At 40.1% G+C, this 22,641-nt stretch overlaps 1 protein-coding gene across 1 annotated transcript; it reads left to right on the forward strand.

The window, feature by feature from the left end:
- The first annotated feature begins 266 nt into the window (after window positions 1–266).
- TMEM19 (transmembrane protein 19) lies at window positions 267–14,454 on the forward strand. Its single transcript, XM_042816154.1, has 7 exons — window positions 267–300; window positions 404–554; window positions 5,698–5,811; window positions 7,110–7,247; window positions 7,520–7,774; window positions 8,811–9,020; window positions 11,751–14,454. Exons 1-7 carry the CDS (start codon window positions 295–297, stop codon window positions 11,912–11,914), a joined length of 1,038 nt encoding a protein of 345 aa, XP_042672088.1. The 5' UTR covers window positions 267–294; the 3' UTR covers window positions 11,915–14,454.
- The last annotated feature ends 8,187 nt before the right edge of the window (window positions 14,455–22,641 follow it).

Below are 22,641 nucleotides of genomic sequence, written 5' to 3' on the forward strand. Positions count from 1 at the left end.
CACACGCGGAGGCGGGGATGGGCGGCGCATGCGCAGTGCGGCGCTGGCGGCGGGGCGGGATGGTGGCGCCGCTGGCGGGCCCGAGCCGCAGGTCGGTGGCGGAGCCGGGCGGCGGGGGGGAGGCGGGGCCGGACGCTTCCCGACGCCTTTCTCCTGCCTTCTGTCATCGCTGCCGTCGCTTCCGTCCCCGAGCTGACGCGGTTCGGGGCCGTTTCGGCGCTGGCAGCGCGCGGGGTAGCGTGCGGGGGGCGGTCGCGGGCAACTCGCCGGGAGCCCCCCGCGGAGCCCCCCGAGATGTCCGTAGGTGTCGGGAGAGCGGCACAGCGGGTGGGCAGAGCAGGGCGGCAGGGCAGCAGGGCTGGCCGCGGCACTGACGTGCCCTGTGCCTTGTGCCTCCCCTTAGGCGGCCGCCCTCTGGCTCCCCATGACAAGCAGCCCGGAGGATTTCTTCAGGGACTACCTCAAGATGTTGGCGAACATCGTCATCCTGAGCCTGCTCATCTCGGTCTCTCTGGCGTTCTGGATTGTGTCCATGACTGCGAGCACATACTACGGTGAGTGCAAAGGCCGCGGCCAGTCGGCTGGGCCCGTTTCCAGCCGCCCCGCCTTTCCCCCCCAGGGATGGGGTCTGGATCTGTAGGGCTTTCCCAGCCCCAAGTAGAGCTGGGAGCCCGAGGCCCAGAGAGAACTGTGCTGTCCTGTAGTGAGGGTAAGGATGACGGGTAGCGAGGGGCGCTCCGGCCTGCAAAAGTTTTGGAAATGCTCTTGGAGGCTTTGAATGGGGCATGTGGGGAAGTGCTGGGGGGAGAGGTGGGAATCGGTGCTGCAGTAGAGGGATGGGCGCGGGGAGTTGCTGAGGTGAGTAAGTAAGGTCAGCTCTGTTCTGTTCATGTAACCCAGGTGAGCTGTGGGTTGTGTGTGGTTGCAGGGACACAAGTGCTCTCTGTGGGCTGTCACTTTTGTTAAGACTTTTTTTAACTGCAAAATACAGATGCAGCAGTGCTGCCTGCAGCATCTGTTCAAACCTTGAAGAGTTGAACAGCTTTCCTGGGCAGGTGAACAGCTGTCTCTAATGCATCAGCTGCTTTGCCGCAGGAGGAGCTCCGGTGTCACTGCAGTGCCACTCGGTGCGTAGGGATTTGTAGGAGCATGTCCAGGTGCTTGCTGTTACCTTGGATTCAAAGGAGATAAAATATCTCACTAGTATATGCACACTCTTGTAGTGGCTATTTAATGTCTCTGCTCAGTGCTTTCCAGTGCTTCAGTTTTCAGAATGGCAGTGCTCTCAGATATACAGTGTGATTTTTGGGTGATTCTTTGTGGAGCTAGCAGTTGGATCCTTACTGCTCCGTTCTGTCTCAGAATGTTCCATGATTCTAACTGAACAGAATAAAGGAGCACTTGCAGTTCCATACAGGATTCTCTTATCAGGGTGACATGAAATCAGGTGTCACATGACTGCAGGTTGTGTCTACAGCTCAGCATGGAGTGTGTCAGGGAGAGTCAGGTGGGGTTAGGGAAAGGCTCAGTGCCAGAATGTGGCATGGAACGGGTTGTCCAGGGCAGTGGACATGGCCCTGAGATATTGGAGCTTAAGTAGTATTGGCCCTCAGAAGTTGGGTTTTGGTTTGGATGGTTCTGTGTAGAGCCAGGAGATGGACTCTGTGATCCCTGTGGGTTCCATACAACTTAGAATGTTCTGTGGCACCTCCACATCACCTTGTGGGGAGAGATAATTGACACAAAGCAGGTGTACAGAAACAGGCTTGACAAACAGGTTTGGTTAATTATTTTAGAACTAGCAGAGTTGGTGTCTTAGTTTCAGCTGGGATGTGATTGTTTTTTTCAGAGTGTCTGGTATGATGTTACGTTTTGGTTCTAGGAGAAAAACTGTTTATAACACACCTATGCATAAGGTTGCCACTAAGTAGTGATGTACAGAGCCAAGGCCCAAGATGCTGTGAGGGAGCAGAATTAGGACAGCTAATTTAAACTGGCTAAAGAGATATTCCATAGCATGTTATCAAGCAGAAGTTTTGAAGCGGTGGGAACTCATCTTCCACTGCACAGAGGGCTGGCAGGGCATCTGTCAGTGGTTAGTGAACAATTACTTGTACAACATTTGTTTATTTATTTATACACACATGTAGTCATAAATGTTATTTTCTTCCTTTCCTCTGTCCTAGTTTTATCTCAACCCACAAGTTCTACTTTTTTATTTCCCCTGATTCTCTCCTCCATTCCCCTGGGAAGGAGAGGGGTGAGCAGATAGCTGTGGTTTTTTGCCAACTGCTGGATTAAGCCACACCAGTCAAGTTTAAGCAGACTCATAACAGTGTCATTTTTGCACGTCTGCTCAATAGGTATAGCTCTCTCAGCTTTTCCACTAATTAAGTTATTCCTGCTCTTGCTATGTAACAGGAAGGTGTAGGGTGGAGAACTGTGATGTCACATGAATCAGGGGCTAGTGGAAGTCAGGAAACTGGAGACAAATCCTCTTTTTTTGCAGAGGATTATGGAACAGGGCCATGGGACATCTGTTTTCCATTTGACCGAAACCATGGAAAGACCAAGATGTGAAGGGGAATTAAGCGTATAGTAGGAGTGGACTTAATCAAATAGGAAAGAGAATTGTGATGTGGTGCTTTTCTTTGAGTTTTTGACCCAGCAGTTGACCCAGGGCTTACCTCCACACCATGTGGGGCATTGAGCTTTTTCAGTGCATGAAAAAGAGGTAGTTTTATCATGAAAACTCTTGTGCTGCATTGACAAGTGTTTCACTGGAGATGTTTGCCCTGCTCTCCTCTGAGGAGCCTGAATAGCTGCAGAGCTGTTGGTACCGCTGACGCAAGCACTCGTGTTACAAACCATTGTGTTCAGCTTTCCACTGTGGCAAGCAGCTGTGCCTGTGTGAAATTTCTATTCCATTAGCAAGGTCGCATGTAATGCTAGATTTGTGATGTCATATATTTGTATAGCAGATGTAATATATAGTTTCTCACGTATTGGTGTTGTTTTAGATCAAAAGCCACGTTAATGATTAGCTTTACTGTTTTTTAATGGGCTTTTTTTAAACAAAACTCATGAAATCTTGCAGAGATAATCAGTTTAAGATATATTGTTGAGAGCCTTACATGAAGTTTAAAAGGAATCAGAGATATGATGTTCTAGACAGCAGTTGCACCACTTTTACCTGGTAGAATTTCTTGTCATGTTTTCTGGAAGTAACATTCTTTCAGAGGAAGTTCAGGATATAGTCAGTAGCTTTCTTGTCTCTGGGTGCAAAGATAGAAGACTTCTTAACAGTCTTAGCAACCGTTTCTTCCTATACTTTCAAATTTTTATATTCTAAAATGTGTACTTGAAACGTCTTTTGCAGTGAAATGTATATCTTATAATTAAAAATGAGGTGATTCAACATGTATGTACATATATTAACTGCTGCTAAGGCAGTAGATACATTGAGTCAGTTCCATGATTAAAACAACCCTCTAACTGGACAGTAAAAACTCCTTTTTAACTTATTAATAGCTTTTATTTTAGTGAGTGTTCTGGAATTTGAGAAGGAAACAGTTATGTTTAAGATGCTGAAGATAAATCATCTACGTAGAAGATAAGCTGCTATGGACACTGGTACTTTATGGAACGGTGTGCAATATGGTGGCTCAGTGGGGTATTGTTTTTCAGTTCTACAAAGAAATTCACATTGTAATGAAAGACTCTTTGGGGGGATGAGGAGGAAGAACTTTAGTCAATATCCATTGCAAGAGATGAAACTGTTGGATACGGCTTGTTTTCCAGCAAGTATCTGCAGGGCCATGGACAAATGTGTACAGTCAGTTTTTATACTGCTGCCAGGTTGGGAAGAGGCTGCGTGTGTGTGCCTGGGCAGTAAAGAGGGACTCCTCAAAGTGAAGAATTCCATATCACCTGTGGTTCTCAGCTGAGCCAAGTTTTCTGTAGATCAGGGGAACAGAGACAGAACTGGGAGAACTGAACTAGGTAACTTCAAACTTGCTCAAGGATAAACATTTAAAGGGAAACAAGATTAACACCAGACTTAAATCTTCTGGCTACCTTTTCTTAAATACAAATCTATAACATCTTTCATAAAAATGGTGGTTTAATAGGGAAGCCCAAGGCTTGCTGAAATAAGCTTAATTTTTGGTTTCTTTACAGCTTTAGGTGTTCCTTAGTTTACTTTGAAAGTTCCTAGGACTGTTAGCCTTTTGGTTTATATAGTCATAAGAACACCTACTGTGTTATAATGGATAATGGATGTTTTTGCAGATGCTGAGGGACATAAATTCTCCCTGTTGAGGAGGTAGACTGCTGTGGTGAAGAACCCAACAGCAGCCTGAAGATGGTTAAAGAAGATCAGTTAGCAGTGGAAGCAATGAAACAAATATTTGTATTTTACACAGTAGTAATGTGTAATTGATGTACTGCATGACTGAAGAGGTCAGTAGCCTGGTTCAGTACAAGCAGCTAATGCAGGAGAGGGGAACTGCATTGTGCAGGTTACCTAATATATCCTCATCTGTTTGTTGTTTTGTTGTTTTTATTTTGAAATGAAACACATTGTTTAAAAAAAAAATTGATGATTTGCCAGCAAAAAAGAAAATCTCACTATTATAACTGTAAATTCATGGTGTCTCACCAGTGTAAGAACTGCTTATACTTGCGTTCATCCCATCTCACAGTGTCTGTAGCAGAACAAAAAAGAATGAGTATGAGCAGCATAGGTAATAGCATCCATTTAGGAAGACTTATCAGATAAAGATATTTCATCATAGAAATGGGACATCTATGTAGGTCATGAATGGCAAGAGAAATGTGAGTAGGAAATCACAGAATCTTTTCACGTTCATTAGGTCAAAAACTACAGCAGGTGTCCAATGAAACTTGAGGCAGCAGTATCTGTGTAGTTGGGCTACACAACAACTGGCTTAAAAATGGAATTGAGCAAAAATGATGGGGAATGATTTTAGAAATTATAACATAAAAGTTCCAATAAAAGGGGGAATATGAATCTATATACCTTTCTTACACTCTTCTGTTGAGCACATGCAGCTGGCTGCTGCCAGGTGGGGTCATTGTCATTGTCATGAACAATTCAGGTTTATTCAAGTTCTGAGCAAGTCAGTCATCAAAGGATCTGTGAGAGAAACTCTTGCTCTGATTTGTTTTCTTAAAGTTGCTTTGCATTCTTTTCACATGAAAGGAATGGTAAGGCTTTATTAACTGTGGTTTCACTTTGTGTTTTATTCATATTTGAAACTGAATTCTACGTACCTTACTGTGGGTGTGTGCTTCGTCTAAAATCTGAACATGTCTGTTTTATTCAATTAGGTTTCAGTTGTTCTTAACATTTTGCATATTAATGTTGGGGGTTTATAAATTCTTTTTTTAGAAAGAGAAATCTCATTGTGTTTATTTCTAACAAATTTGCCATTTCTTGATCATGAATTTCAGTTACTTTTATGTATTTTCTCTTTTCTGAATAAAAAAAAAAAGTAATAATTGCAGGCATTTTGATCTTCCATTCATAAAAATACTTGGTTTTGAGTGGTAAGGAAGTTTAATCTCTGTTAAGGTCATACTTTAAATATATTCTTGGAGAGAAATATTTGTCAGATACCAAGGCACTAAAAAACTTACCAGGATGATATGTAACCATTTCGTTTTATTCACCAGGTGATATCCGACCAATTTCTCCGTGGCGCTGGCTTTTTTCAGTCACAGTTCCAGTAGTGATTGTTACACAAGGTTTTAAGAAGAGGAGTCTTGATCACAGTGGTGCATTGGCAGGTACATTTCTTCTGAGGTTATTAAGCTAAACACTCAATAAACTGAATTAAGGTCCTTTTTATACTATGTAATATTCTTTTAAAGCCATTCTACCTGGTTCAGTATAGATGTAAGTATGCATACCTTGAATTCATACTGATTTTTATAATGCTTCAGTCAGGTTAACTTTTGCAGCTGTTTGCAGTTCATTCCATTAACATTGTTAGATTTACATAATTCACAAAATTGTTTTGAACTCAGGTACAATTTGCAGTTAAATCTGCATGGTCTCATTTGTTTCACATGTCTAGAGATAAAGAAGTTGAAGAGGCAGGGATAACGAAAGTGCCAGCAACCCACCTGCCTGGTAGGAAACCAGTGAAGATAACATGGTTTTCCTTTCTCTAATATCATAATTTTTGCCTCCCACAAATAAGAAGAAAATTGTCTATTATTCACTTTAAGCCAATGACTGTTTCAACAATGTTTTTCTTGGCCATAAGGAAAGAAAGCTCTTGGTGTTCATTGAAATCTGATGTAAGACCACTGGTTGAGGTGGCTGACCCTTCCTTGTCATGTGGCATTGTCTGAGCTGATGGTCAGTGGAAAGAAACAACCTACAATCTATTCCTCCTATGCCACCCATCTGCAAGTACTGTTCTGTTTGTGAGTTCAGGGGGAGGATTTTCTTGGTTTAAAATTATGACTTCTTCCAATTGTGAAGAGCTGTGGGCACTGAGAAGTAGACCTCCTCTGTAGAGAAGGAGGTAGAAAAAAAAAAAAAAAAGCAGCACATCCAGCAGCTCAAATACTAAAGAAAATAATGGAAAGAAAAAGATCAAACAATTCAGAAACGAAAGAAAATGAATGGCAGGAGTGGCCTTGTGTGGGGTGGGGGTTTGATCCTTAAACTGAAGATAAACTTCCAGATAGAGAAGCTATACACTTCTCATATGAAGAGTCAAATTCTTTAGGCAGGTAGCCTTTATCTTTTCTTTATTGCTCCATCTTCTGCACTACTTTACTGATTTGTGGCAAGAGAAGATCATATGCTCCAGCAGTAGCAATAAAATCAACTATTTTAGTAGTTAAATTTACAAGAAAATAATAAGGGTAACTGATATTGTTCAGTCAAGATGTCTCTAGAGTTTGCATTACAGATGTTAGATGCTTCATTAACTTTCTTATTGCGTGTTTATGTTAGGTTTATCATGATGTTCATTTATCATGAAGATTGTATTCAAGAGTATAAAAGTACTTAATTGCTTTGCAGTTAAGTTGTTACGTGAAGGAATCTTACATACTTTTTTTCTTTATAGGATTGGTGGTTGGATTTATCCTTACAGTTGCAAATTATAGTTTCTTCACTTCTTTGCTTGTATTTTTTGTTACTTCTTCAAAACTTACTAAATGGAAAAAAGATATAAAGAAACGTATAGATTCAGAATACAAAGAAGGTAAGCCCTAACACTTTGATTTCTTCAGATCCCTTGTGATGAGTAAATACTGTGTACCCTTTCTTTCAAAGCATCAGATGTGATATAACACCCAGAATAGGGAACACTTGTCATTCCCATCTCCTTATCCCCATGAATGCAAGCAATTTACTTTTAGAAAATGTGCATTTTTTAAATTTAATTTTGCATGTGTGCACTTTGCTTTTGTCTCCAGCTGCTGTATGTCAAGGTGTTTTATCTGAAAATACTAAAATTTCATTCTGTCACTTTAGGTGGGCAGAGGAATTGGTTGCAGGTATTCTGCAATGGCGGTATTCCTACTGAGCTGGCTATCTTGTATATGATAGAAAGTGGACCTGGTGAAATTCCAATAGACTTTTCAAAGTATTACACGGCATCGTGGATGTGCTTATCCCTTCTGGGAGCTTTGGCGTGCTCTGCTGGCGATACGTGGGCATCAGAGATTGGTAGTGTTATGAGTAAAAGCAAGCCAAGGTTGATAACGACCTGGAAACAAGTTCCAGTAGGTGAGATATTGTCTGTTCTATGTTTTCGTATCTTATGTTTTGTTTTGAATTATGCACCCAACAGGAAAAGTTCCAAAAGAGCCTCAAAAAAAAGCCCAGACGTTGGAAACAGATTTGAAAATGCTAGGGGGAATGTGTTCTCTGAAATGTAATTTACTCAGTTGTTTTTCTGCTTTATACCAACTGTGAGATGCATCGAAACAGAATCTGGTGAGCCAGCATCATTCATAGAGATTGCTGTCACTTCTTGACTCAGGTACTTGAGTCTTAGAAGTGTTTATACAGACAATAACACAAAGACTATACATTATTAACTGTGTTTTTCAGTCATTAAAATTTTAATCAATAGAAGAAATATTTTCATTACAGATGCTGTGGAAAGCTCTTAATCAAATTGTTCTTTTCCTTTAATGTCTTACAAAGACTGTGCAAAGAGAGCCTTCTGTCTGTGAAACCATTTTTACACAGTGGATGACGTTGCTGCCTTAAATCACTGTTTTTTGAGTCTTGCAGGCGTGCTGATACGTATTTTAAGCATTTTATGGGCATTTTTTTACTCATTGTAAGTGTTCTTCGGATTTTATTTCTTTTCAGGAGGCTATCAAATGTCTTTTCTATGGATTTTGCTCTTTTAAACATACTGGTGAAATACTTCTTCATGTACTTTTGAGAGAGGTGTTGTTTTAATAGCCTGCAGAACTCAAGCTCAATATTCTTTGAGCAATTCTTTTTTCCTCCAGTTTTACAGCAGTCAGATACCAGGTTGTATTGAGCAGTTTACTATCTGGTTTTGCTTCATTTATTGCTAGGAAAGGAAATATTTGTAGATAACAAGCCTTAGAGACGGGGAAAGTAATGTTAATACACCAGTATATACACCAGTTAAGCATCTGAGCAGCTTCATGACAATTATAAATAAAAGCTGTGATGGCAGAGTCTTTTTGATAGATACGACTGTAGGCATAGTAAATTTAAGTCTATAAGAAAAAAAAAAAAAAAAAGAATTGTAAATCAGGTTGACTTTTCTTTGATTTAGGTACTAATGGAGGAGTTACACTGGTGGGCCTGCTCTCAAGTTTTCTTGGTGGCATGGCAGTAGGTATAGCCTACTACATAACACAGCTCATTTTCGTGAGTGATCTGGATGTGTCGGCTCCACAGTGGCCAATTATTGTGTTTGGAGCAGCAGCTGGCTTACTGGGATCAATTCTTGATTCATATTTGGGTGCTACAATGCAGTACAGTGGTAAGAACTGTCTTTTTTTTTCTTTTCCTGTTATGACCTAAAGATGGACTTAAATGGACTTGATATCAGGAAGAGCTGAGATGTACAGAGATATACAGAGTGCACATCACAAAGAACAAAGAGTCAGAGCAATGGGCATGATAATGACAACAAGAGCTATGGCAGTTGGTCCTCACTTGTGTACTTCATCCTCTTCCTTTTGCACATTTTGGTTTGTTTGTCTCACATTATTGTCTTGGTGACTGAAAGAGACCAGAGATTTCCAACACACTTCCTTGGCAAGAATAATTTCTTCCTCCTGTTTTTTTTTGTATCTAATCATGGTAACTTTTTAGAAGAGAAAACATCACCTTAATTTTGTCCATTCACTCCGACTAATTGGGAACTGCAGAATCTCCATTTCTTACTCTGGTGACCTAGTGATAGTGCCAGCTTTGAGGACTAAAAAAGAAGAGCTCTGAGAAGATGTGCCCCTTATTTTAGATTCTGTTTTTTGACTGTCTAGTAGGGTACTGTTTCCTGGAAGTTAAGTGTTTCATGAGCTAGCCCTGCTTTTATTTAAAACAAACAAATTGGTATCCATTGAAGAAGGTTGTCAGCTGATTGATCCTAAATAATTCCACTATTTAGTTACTCACTGCTCCTTAGGGTCATTGTGAATGAACAATACAGGCAACCTTCAGACGAAGCCTTGTACTTAAAATCCATATCTGATGCTCTTCTGTCCAAAAGCTGATTTACAGAAAGAATTTTAGTTTTCTGATCTGATTGTCAGTACACTTGTTAGAAGTCACAGTTTGAATTTGCAGATGAACTGCATGAGAGATAAAAGCCCATTGAAGCTACTGTCACAGCGAGCACTGCACTCTTACTGATGCTGTGGATTTGGCTTTCCAGCAGTTTGTGTGCTCTATTCTTTGTAGATCCAGGGAAGTCCAAACCAAGATGGAGTGTTTAACCATGTGAGGAATTCTTACATATAATGCTTCATTATGAAAGATGAAGCACTGAAGCACACAGACCATGTTTCATTCTTCTAGTGAGGCAGATGGATTAAGATAATGTGGTAAACTTAGCTAATGCATGTCTGCATTTGTCATTTGTTTCTTACTCACTTCAGGTATTTTTACATGCTCAGCAACTTTAGTGAGCTACAGAAGGGACAGTGTGCAAGTTCCACAGATTCATTTCCAAATTTATAAGCACTTCTGGCCTGTGTTTAGTATGTATACATGTGAATGCTGTACATGCATGAATGGTATACATGCTGTGACATAGATCAGTAAGTGCTGCTCATGGTGTGCACGCTATTGGGTTACATCTCCCTCTTTGCTTAACCTGCTTTTCCAAACTGTGTTCCCTGTGTTCTCATGAGAAGTGCTCCAATCTCTCTTCAGCATCTTGAAAAAATGAATATGGCAGCCATAACAGCTGTGATACTGTGGGTTTTTTTGGAAAACATGATGCCAGTGCCACCTATACCCTCTCTTGAGGTTTTACCTACAGGTAGTTTTGGTTTATATAATAGTCTGTTTTGAAGAAGTCATCCTTTCCTACTGCACACATCAAGACTTTTCTTAACAGCTTTGCAGAATTGCATCCAGATTTTCCTGCATCTCCTAACTGAGATCATACCAATTATGTAAATAACCAAACTACAAAAAAAACTTGCTGAATGAACATTTTTATGCTTTGAATCTACAATCTACAATGTATGTACATCTGTGGTATATGTTTATTAAAGACCATTTTTTTTTCTGTCAAGGAAGCTTGAGACATTCTAAAACATAGCAAGTGTTGCCAAGTTGGTTTATGGGATGTGCATATGAGGAGGAATGTGGTTTGTGTTTTCTGTTTGATTGTGTTGTTGTTGTTACAATTTGTCTGAGGTGCTGAAAATGTTTCAGTGAAGTAGGAGTTCCAAATGATGTTTCTGTATTGTGGGCATTAACAGATACTCCAACATACAGAGAAAAATAATTTTAGTTCAGAATATGCTCATGTGTTTTGGAGCGTTCGTTCATGTCAGCCTTAGGTCTGTATGTATGCACACACCTGATCAATACTGCACTGACCTGTGAGTGGCCATTAAAATCCAGCATGCTAGAATGCCAGACTTTTACCGATGTATAAAATTGGACGAAGCATTGGATAATGGAATGTACAGAGTGACAGAAAATGAGACACAGCGCTAGAACACTGTGGCACAGCAGGAAATTACTTAAGTTATAAGGATTAAATGTATGGTGGTATAAAACTAAATAGAAATGTTAAATTCAGGCTCTATCCAGAGCTTGTTTTCTGTCAGCTCAGTTAAGTGTTACTTCCATAGTTTTCTTTAAAAAACAAATAAATCTTTCTAAAAGTCAGTTGTTTCTGTTCTGTGCAGAACAGCATCCTTTGCCTTCGTGGCTCTCCCAATAGCTTCTTCCTCTTCTGGTTTAAGCTCATGTTTCCTACCTTTGTTTGTCACATAGCTACAAAAAGAGGTAAGTAGACTCGGTAGAAGCATAGCTGCTCAAAACTTTGAACTTAAAGTATTGCATTTAGGTTCCATTCTTTGAATCTACCAGATGTAGTTAACCATAATTTTGGTTAGTGTTTTACTGTCTTTTCTTACAAAATCAGACACTGTAATGGTAAATGGAATGTAGAAAATTGCGTACACTTGGTTACTGTTTCTTCTCATCTGCTTTGCCTTTTTAAAATGAAGTCTTTATCTCTTCCCAGGTTTTGACAAGAATATCAGCATGGTTGTCAGCTACCAAACAAGAGACTGCCAGCACATATCTGGAAAACCTATATTAGACAACAATGCAGTAAATCTTTTTTCCTCTCTACTCGTTGCTCTGGTTTTTCCAGCTGTGGCATTGTGTTTCTGGCCAAGACGTTGAAATGTCTTAAGGCTTTTGGCATGTAATCAGTTTTGTTCAGTCTTTCTTAAAGTGCTCTTTGAGCACTCTTAAAGAAAGGGATCTGAACATTTGAGAGAGCCAATGGATTTCCATCTCAACTTATGTAAGCTTCGTATGGCAGCAGTCATCTATCAGGACAAGAAGTTTTGTTAATTTTGCTGTTGCTCTTCTTTGAGCGGGTGCAGATCATTGCCAAGTGAGGTAAAGAACTTTGTTTGTCCTCCTGAAACTTAAGGATTGGCTTCAGTGGTCTCAAAGGAGGAGCAAGAGGCTGGAAATGGAAATGTGATCTACGTTTACCAGGGCGTTGGAGCACTGAAGCTAAGGTCCAAATCCAAGCCAGGCCCAAATCCTCTGCAACTTTGTGTGGGCAGCGATAATACAGGTAGAAAGGATGAATTCTGGTTTAGTATTCCCTATAATCTGGAGTATGTAAAGTTTTATGGAAATGTTTTAGGGAGGAAAAAAAAAAAAAGGTAAGCCTTGTTGCCTATTCTATATCCTGATAAAACTTTCTCTTCCCTGAAAATGCAATTGTTAAAAATAATATCATTATGTGACGTTTGGAGCAAAAGATTATGGTTAGAATTAAAAAAAAAAAAAAGGTGTTTGCGGTAAGAATAATAAATTTGCCCATGTTTATTTGAAATTGTTATTTCCTAACTAATTAAATGTATGAAGATTATTATCACAATTGTAATGCAATAGTTATTAAATTATCTGGAATTATCTGGAATTCACATTCATTGTTTTATAAATATACAGATTGTCTCTGTAAGCACAGGATTGCTATTTAGAGTTCTGAGCAAACTGTATTCTTTGGTTCCTGCAGAGCAGTGTAAGTTTTTCTTACTTCTGTTTGAGGTGGCTATTCACAGATGAGAGTCTCAACCAAAGAAGGTACAGAGGTTATCCTCAAAGTGAGTAGAGAAAGTTTCATTGACAAATCATTTCGAAGTGGGAGTTTTAGTGCTTTGTCTGCTATGTCTGCTGGTTCCACCTCTCTTCGTTAATTATAGAAGATGTGGAAGTTGCTGAGCCAGCATAGGTTGTATTTAAACTTCATACATACCTTCATAGTAACTGGAGATGTTCAGAAGGTAGAGCCCTTTCTGTTAGCTTCTTATTTTTGTCGTTAGAGGTAGGTGAAGATTTGTATTAAATAGCTGATTTTTAGTTTATCTTTTCTTTTACAAATGTTGTGTATGTCTCCTGTCCAAATTCATTTGGATGGTACTCTGTCACTTTTTCTGAGAACGTTCAAAGATTTTAATACTTCCACATTGGATTTATTGATTTGAAATTTACTCTACAAGTCTGGAATTCAGCACTGGAACTAGTGAACTGTATTATCCAGCTTTTTGAAGGTATAAAAGCTTTCTGAAAAGAACAAGTTGTGTGGTTGCTGTATGTCAGCCTTTCTGCAGAAAAGCACACAATCATGAAAGGAATGTATGCAGTTGATCTGTAGCAAGGTATACATGAGTTGTTTCTGGTTTTGTTTCTTTTTTTAGTGGATTTATGCTGCTTCTACATAAAGACTGTGTTAGTCGGCTTTTAGGATTTTATTAATACTTCTGTAATGTTTAGAATTAAGAAATGCACATTTTGTAAAGTAATTTTTCTTTCAATTGAATGCCTTATTTTTTTAATATTATTTCAGTTCCTGAAATAAAGTCTGCTTTCAAATACTGAGGTAGACTTAGCCTGCTTTTCACTGCTGTTCAATACTAGTCTCATTTTAAAAATAGCATGTCACAATGAGAAGACATCTGTAGTTTTAAGTCCAGTATGAAATGCTTTGATCTGTTATCACATGAATTAGTGTGATCCCATCAGAGTCCTGCAGGAAGGACTTTCAAAGGCTACTGTTTGGAATTTTACCTTTGTCTTATCTTCATGATGGTGACACTGAGTTGTTTATGAAATTCCCACTCCTAAATCTTCAATATTTAAAAAGATCAGAGTACTCTTGAACTCCAAAAAAGACAGTGTTAATTCTAGGTATGCTGTATCAACTGAGGTGCAGCTTATGCTAATTTAGTTACTTCTTTTTAATAGAAGGTACAGGGAGGAAGAAACGGTGTGTGGCTGTACCTGTGAACAGCCTGTTAAGTGGTGTGTCACTAAGAGCCATTACTGAGATGAGAAAGGAGCAGACAGGGATGTGCTGCCTTTCCACGTGATACTTTGGGAAATAGAAACTGTAGAAGTAAAAGGGAAAATGAGGAGAGAAGCTACATTGAAAACAGAGAAATCTAAAACACCTGAATATGTTTTGCTTCAGAACTTTGGGTACCTTTGCTGTGTGAGATAACTCTGTCACTAAATTTTATTGAAGTGACAGAGATTTTCCACAGCCCCAAGAGGATGCATTGAATTTTTATTTTTTTTATTTGAGAAGTTTTGATTGTGAAACATTGTTCCTCATTTTGGGCTTGTTTTCAGATGTGTTAGAAGTTCAAGTAAAAGTATGAGAATGGCATAATTTATTTTTAATAAATAACATATTGCAATCACTCTGTGTATGAGAAGTCTTTAGCCAGGTCTTGCTTAGGCTTGGTGTCCTGATCTTGAGTGTTGAAGGGTATTGGTATCAGAGTATTCAGAATTACTTCGTATTGCTCTTAGATTGTCTTGGGTCTGTCCATGTTGCTGTTGACTGGTCTGTCATTACAGCTGTAAAGCACGGTTTGCTGGGACAATGAAATAAAGTGGTATAAAAAGTGAAGGGGATATATCACCTCTCTTGAGATTTAAAGACTAGCTAACATTCAGATAACTCACTTTTATGACAACAAGGGGCTGAAAAATCTTGAAAGACTGTTGACATTTTACAGACGTTGGTTTGTGGATTGGATAAATCCAGCAATAGACTGATATTCACATTTAAATCTGTTAGGATTTCGTTTTTCACATTTGTAAGTGGGATATGTTTTCCTGTGTTTTCCCCCCAGTCCCTTCTCTGATTTTGATTATCCAGATCCTGAAATTGCACTAGATCATTATTTTTTTCAAGCAGGAGTTATTTTCAGGAAGTTGGAGTGTTGACTTAGAGCTTTGTAGACATATTGCACTCTGCTTCTGGCAGTTCATCCAGTGCTGCCAGGTGTTTGTTGCTTCACACCACGACCAACCTGAGTGTCTGCATCTTCCAACGTTACTGCAACTGGGTAATCTCTTTCAATTTAAATACTTGCTTTGTTTAGGGGAGATGTGGGATGGAGGGTCTGTGGAGCTCTCAGAATTAAGGGCCTGCGTGTGAATAAGAGCAGGGATGTGAATTCACTCAGACTGTGTGGAGCACTACAGCACACTCAAGTCTGGAGCTGCCAGTTAATATTGCAAGTCCCAAATGAAGATGAAATCTGGAAATGTAGAAACAAAAGTGTCAGGCAAATGGTGCCTTGTACTTACATCCTCTGCTCTATCAAACTCTGAGCCAAAATGAAACAAATTCCAACAGGACAGAATTTCTTCAGTAACATTTCTTTGGCTTCCATCCCCAAGGAGGCAGCTGATCAATATGAATATCTTGCTACTTGGTGAAGAACTAAATGCCAGATTTCCTTGATGTACTATAAGAGCAGTAACTGTAAGCAGTAACAGCTTTCCTCTATGTGCAGGTTCTGACCCAGAAGCATCCTGTGTGACTGACTGGTAGTGTGAACGGTAGTGTGGTAAACATTATAACTTGAGGAATATCATTAGAATGAATCTACATTCCTTCAGTAGACCATCTAGAGGGTTGTTAGCTTTATACTGCTTTGGGTATTGTTGCCCTAGAGTGGGGGTATGTGTTGGTTCCTGACAGAATGGCTGTAGAAGAAAAGACTGTGTGTAGCCGAAACATGGAAGAACCAGCTTGACCTGTATTGAGGGCAGGGGTTTCATAAAGTGGATCACCACCAGCCTGGAAACAGCTGCTTTTCCTGGGGGACAACTTGGTTGGACTTAGTGCTTCACAGACAGCTCTGTAACTTATTTGCCCCTATTTTCCTTTTTTTTTTTTTTTTTTTTTTTTTTTTTTTTTTTTGTGGCAAGCAAGAATAAGGCAGAACTAAACTTCTCTATGTGATCACCTTCAGAATTGAATTTGGAGGTTCAAAACCATACAGGAAATCTATACAGCAGTATGAATGTACTCTGCCTTTAGAGAGAATGCCAGTAGAGAGCAAGAGAGTAAAAATACAAGTCTTTTTGTGCTCGTTGGTTATTATCCTCTCGTAGCTCAATAACTGCTTCTATCAAGGCTTTCCAACTGCAGTCCTAGCTGCAAATCTATGAAAGTAGAAGGACCTCATTAAAAACTTCTGTCAGCATGAGGGAGTAACATGCATGGATGTCACGCAAAAATGAAGGCCTCTGCAGGCACTTCTTGTTACAGAGGTGAGCTCTGCAGCGTAACCTTGTGCTGTGAACTGGAGAATGTTATTCTTAATGATCTCTTTCACTTAATCCAGTTATAGGCTTTATACAAGCCTTTGGGTTTCCAATGTGTTTATCTGGGTAAATACACTAATTAACTTCAACCCCCACAACCTAGCACAGCTGTGTATTTATAAAAGCGTTATAGTTCCCATGTAACAGCTGATGAACTCCTGCTACAATGATTGCTGAAAAGTTCATCCCAGTACTTGGAAAGCAGTGACTCTGGCTTCCTGGTTTCCACGTGAGCACTGTTCATGAGCCTGAGACTTCATTATTCCATTTGTTGATATCCTAAGTCCTGGAATCACTGATGAAAGCTGCAGCAATCCAGTGCTTATCCTAAAGCAGTAGTCATTTCAGCCTGCTGTTGGCTGTCTTTAGCAGCCAAACACCTCCAGTTATGCTACTCCCAGTACAAAAAATATATGCATGATCTTTTTGTATCACGTCTCCTCCCAGTGTGTTTTAAAATGGAGAAGTGAAAACAGGTAATCCATAGTGCACTGGGATAAGAAGCATGGGTGTAATTCGCTATTAGAATTCTGGAAGTCATTTGGATGGTGCTCTAAGAAAAAGAGAATGGAGTGTCAGCATGGAGTGTTGCATTCACAGTGTCCACAGCTTTAAGCTAAGTTAGCTATGCCAGGAAGAAAAAAAAAAAAAAACTAAAAATGCCTAATCCATTATCACCAGACAAAGTGAAAGCATATTTTAATGTGGGTAAACTTCACAGTTTAAACTGACACTGGCTTGTCTATAGATTTGTGAGTAATATACCTCAAAGATTCAGTTAGGTTTCATTTGGAGCAGATTGATGTTACTTCATTTGGTTCAGAACTAACCTGAAGTAAGAATGTAACATAAACTTGGAACTTAGATGCCTTTCCTTTTTCTTGTGATGAATCTCTTACTACATGTTTTTATTCTTTTCCACAACAAAGAACTGCTGGTCGTCTTCACATATTGCTCTGTGTGAGGAGATGTCTTTGTTCTTCAGATGTGACGAAGTCAGGAGAAGAGAGCAAAGATAAACCCACATTAGTTTTTGAAAATGCAGGCTGACTTTCTTTGCCCAGTTCTTTCTCGCAAATGTTGTTGCGTTAGACTGCAAGCTCCATCTTGATTGCAATGAGCTCCAGTTCATTGACTGCACCCTTTGATCATCCTTAGGCAGAATGCTCTTGTGCCTGCAGCTCTAAGTGCAATCTCAGGAGCTCAGACATGTACAGCACTTGACTTGGCTGAGCCTGCAATAGCATTTTTAGAAAGAGAATGTGAATACCAGGAGGCACCCATTGGTGTTGATATTCAGCATCTAACAATGCCCTGAAGAGTGAAGGTGTGTCATTTATACATAACATAGCAGTAAAATCCTACCAGATTCAATAGGCACATACAGGACTGCTTTTTGACACCTCTAATTTTCAAAACCTAAAATTGGTGAGAGCAGTTCTGACAGCAGCCATTTGCTGAAGCTGAAATCCTACTGCTTTAAGAGTTCTGTTCTAATTTGTTTATAGGAAGGATAATGTATATATAATATACATGTAATATACAATAATGTTTATAGGAAGGATAATGTGCACTGTAGGTGCACATTTTTCTTCACACCATCACTAGGATAGCATTTTGTTTAAAGGTTACTCCTATTTTTGACTGAGAAGGAAACACTGGAACTGTTTGCTAAAAAGTGTCTTCTAGAGATTAAATGGGTTTGGTTGTTGAAAGTTACTAAAAATCTGTGGTATTTAAATTCACTTCAAAGATGGCGCTACGCACCATCAGCTCTTCATTATTTGAGCAAGAAGCAGTGAGAAAGATGACTGGTGGTGGCAATGAACACGTATCAGCCTATGGCCACATCTTCATGGAATGCACCAGTCCCAAAACAACACCTGCGTGCATGTTTTGGGGCTGCTATCACCAGCTTTTTGCAATGTAATCATTAAAGTATTTTTTAAACTGTTAGATGTCTGCAACACGAGAAACATTTCCTATTTATTTTTTGCTATTATCTGAAGAATTCGGTTTCCTTTGTTCCTGTCTCCTTTATCTCATTTTCTGTTTTCAGCTTTAGCTCCTCTTGCAGTCTGCAGCTGCTCTTCAATCCTCATGAATGTGGCTTAGAGGAACAACAGAACAGTGATTCCCTTCATAGCAGGAGATGCTGAGTTGGTGTTTGCACTTCTGTGCGTGGCATGGGACTGTTCTGTTTTGAACCTTTATTTTTTCCTTGGTAGTGCAAATAGCTGTATAAAAACACAGCCTGATGTCCTCTGGGGTTTATGATGTGTCCTTTTGCATCCATGTTGATAAAAAAGTGAAACGTAAAACAATAAAAGCTGATTACAGGGGTTGAAAGTTGCAGAAAGCTGAGCTCCCCTTTTAGCACTGAGGTTTTTTGAGGAGTGTCAGGATACCTTCTCCTGGGGAAGAGTTTAATGCACAGAGACATCTTTACAGTTGAATGCAATGCTAAAGTGTGAGCTCAGCATCTTCCCCCCACAAGCCAGGTGTAGTCCTGCCTGAGCCCATACCAGAGCACAGCAGAGGACCTTCTGCACCAGAATTGTATAGCTTCTCTATCCAAGAGTATCTAGATAGAATAGATTGTCTACCATTGTTTTAAATAGAAAGGCTGAAAAATAGATTAGCTTTGTATTTGTATTAGCCCTACTGAAGAGCTAGCAATCAGGGTGTACTTCTGTTGTTTGAAGAGCCTTGCTAACCAGCAGTCCACAGAGCCCTTTGCTTCAGCTGCTGGAGGTGTGCCCTGCTCCTGTGGTCAGGTCCATAAAGTGCATGTGCAGCTGCAGGGCTGAGTTAATCAGTTTTAACTTTGCTGAATTGTGCTTAGGCCTCAAATGTAATTTGAAATGATTGTATTATTACTGCCATCACTTCAGACCCTCCCTGGCCTAGAACTTATTTTCCAGGTCAAAAAAAGCACCTTGATAGTCTTCAAGGGAGGGTTTAAGGAAATGAATGTGGATAGGCTATTTAAAACTGCTGCACCCAGAAACTGGGTGTAGTAAAACTCCTTTAAATTGCATAGTACTAAGGTGATCCACGTTGAAGACAGCTGAAGATCCTCCAGGTAAAATGGGCTGTCAGTGATGGACTGTAATTACTCAGATGGAAGACTGAAGCCATGACAGTGTTGTCTAAAATGTAATCTCTATAACTCATATGAGAATTAGTCAGAGAGGATGCCATGATTAGATTAGGCAGGAGGTCAGGGTATTTGGTGGCAGCAGTAGCTTGCTGGTCTGTGAATTTTGTGTATTGATCACTTTTGTGGGACTAGAAATGTATCTGGACAAGCAGTGACTCAAAATAGTGGGTCTTGCTTGTGGTAGAAGACAGAGACACTGGTGCATAAGCATAGCTATTGAGCCAGGCCGAGATCATGTGACAGGCAACTGTCATGAATATGCATTTATGCAGATACATAAAGCATTTCATCAACTAATTAACAATGAAGATAGCCAAAATTTCTGCTGTACATCTCACTGAGATACTGGAAAGTGTCCATCATGCTTTGCTGCTTTGGTATGACATCTGTCACCTATGCAGTGTCACCTGGGCAGCCTGAGCTGGTGGGTGGCAGCCTTGTCCGTGGCCAGGGGTTGGAACTTTCCAACACAAGCTTCTCTATGATTTTTATTATTTATTTTTGCTTTGGATTTGCTTTTAGTTGCACAGTTTCTTCATCTGCTTACACTAATGCATGTAAAACTTATTTTTACACAAAAACACCTAACCAGCCTAAAGCGTTCTGACTCTGAACGCTTGACCCTGAAAGTGTTCTGAGCCTGAATAACCTGCAGGCTTTTGATGGTTAGCAGAAGTGATTTTCTGATAAAAGCACAAGATTAGAAGATACCGTAGGATTTCTGAAGTGTTTTGCCTCAGTGGAGATGCACTATAATATAAATATATAGAATCAACAGTGCAGTATCAACACTGGAGATGGAGCCAGAGACAGGCCAGGAGACGGGGCCAGGACATTTATCCGCAGACCATCAGGCACAGCTGGAGACAGGCAAGGCAGCCTACCCCATGAGTCTCAAGTCCATCCAAAAGACACACTGGGAGACAGGGACAGTAGGAAGCAGAGCTTGACACAGGCACTGCAGGTAACAAACACTGCTACCACCAAGACAAGGTGGTCCAGTCTGCCTTTGTTCAAAGACAATTGCTGTGCACAGAACAGTGCGTGTGTGGAGAGTGACTGATACCATGGAGTATTTGTGGCATCAGGGAGACCTTGTCGTTCTGTTGAAGTATATAAGCAATTTCTTTTATGTTTCTCCATGGAAAGTCAGTTCAGATGGGCAGGTAACTTCAGCATTAATCTTTTAAATAAGCTGTTCATACTGATAGATGATTTCTTTCATGTTTTCCTTTATAATGCTAATAAACAGAGGAGAAAAACAGAGTCTAAGAAATGGCTCCACTCTGTGGAAAGATAGATGGAAAACCAATCACTATCTACAACTTCAGACCTTTTTTGAGAACACCTTTGCTAAAATAAGCTAATTTTCTAACTCCTTCCATGCCTTTTAATATTACCAGCAGCTGTCTTGTATGAAAATGAAGTAGGGAGCTACCAAAATGGAGCCTGAAGCTTCCAGGCACCAGCTTGTTTCCAGCAATTCCCGTGACTCAGCCATGTGAAAGAATTGCATTTCTGGATCTTGTATTGTTCCTTTGTCTAATGCACGTAGAGACATGACATTTCCTAGGAACATAATGTATCATCAAATTGGAGCAGAAGCCTCGGGATCCCTCCTGGAAACTGTCCAGTGCTGGATGCCTCAAAGGAAGAATCAATATGAAGTAAGAGAACTGGCCCAGGCAATTAGGAGCTGACCTGCACACGGCGGTAGTTTCTTTACTCACATTAGTTAAGAGGCTGAATATTCTCAAACTTCAGAGTTCTTGTCTTTAATAACTGATAAGGAGTCCAGGAGCCAAGAGACGAGAACTCACAGCACTCACAGCTCTGCTATACAGCATTTTAAAATTCCTTTAATGCTTTCACCACCTGAAAGGCAAAGATGATGACTGAGCCTAGATGTATGCTCATCTCCTATGAAGACTCACAGCGTTCCCCTTGCAGGTGTCCTCATGTGGTAAGGACAGTGGGTTGCCCTAGTAAGTTGTGGATGTCCCATCCCTGGAAGTGTTCAAGACCAAGTTGGCTGGGGCCCTGAGCAGCAGCCCTGAGCTAGTGGGGGGCAGCCCTGTCCATGGCAGGGAGTTGGAACAGGGTGGGCTTTAAGGTCCCTTCTTACTCAAGCACCATTCTGATTCTGTGACAAAGTAGACAAGTAAGTCTAACTATTTAATGAGACAAGAAGGTGACACAAGACTCTGTGCACTGAGGAACTAAAAGTAAGCAGTGTGGTCTGTCAGCTTGTCCTTCCTTACTTACCTGGTAAGTTCATCTTGGGCAGCTGTACTAAACATGTCTGGATCATCTAGATGGGTCAAATCCCTGCCAGAAAGCTGCACTCTGGATTTCTCTCTGCTATAGTCATCTGAAAAAGAAAGCAAAAATGGTGGGAGCAGAATTATTGCTCCAGATGACTTGGTTAAGCCTGAGAAGGTGAGGACAGAGAAGATTATCCATCATTAAAGAGCAGTCGGGCCAAGATTAAAGAAAGGGAAAGGACAATTGTCAGTGTGGACGGAAGCCACTTCCGTTCATTGGAGCAGCACATCAGAGATGGTAGGAAACATCTGAAATATGAGGCTAGATGAGGTGGCTTAAAGATAGTTATAGATCTATATTTAAAATAACATTCCCAGTTTCAGGGTGCAGAGCCTTTTTTTTTTTTTTTTTTCCCAATTCAATCATCAGCTTTTGGCATATCTAAATCAGGAAATGTCTTAATTGAGTTACACTGTTCCCATGGCAGTTACAATGTAGAGCTAAAGTAGTGTATTGTATTGGCACAATTACACTGATATATTTCCTAGCTCAAAAGCTGGCATAGAAAAAGATACATAGATGTCAAGTAGGGACAGCACAGGGATCTTCTGGATGAATTTAGTGAGTAAAATTGACTGAAATTCTTCCTGGGGCAATCCAAGCAATTTTCTATCTTTCTGCAAGTTTAATCTGGTGGTAATTACATACCAAACATCACCAATAAATACATGTATGGTATAGCTCTTTTCTTGAGCCACTCGTTGATTTAGGGGAAAAAAAAAAAAAAGAGAGAAAGAGAAAGAGAAAGAGAAAGAGAAAGAGAAAGAGAAAGAGA

The sequence above is a fragment of the Centrocercus urophasianus genome, unplaced genomic scaffold, assembly GCF_019232065.1.
Source record: "Centrocercus urophasianus isolate 14NV4802_14NV808 unplaced genomic scaffold, USGS_Curo_1.0 seq_15, whole genome shotgun sequence".
Classification (NCBI taxonomy): domain Eukaryota; kingdom Metazoa; phylum Chordata; class Aves; order Galliformes; family Phasianidae; genus Centrocercus; species Centrocercus urophasianus.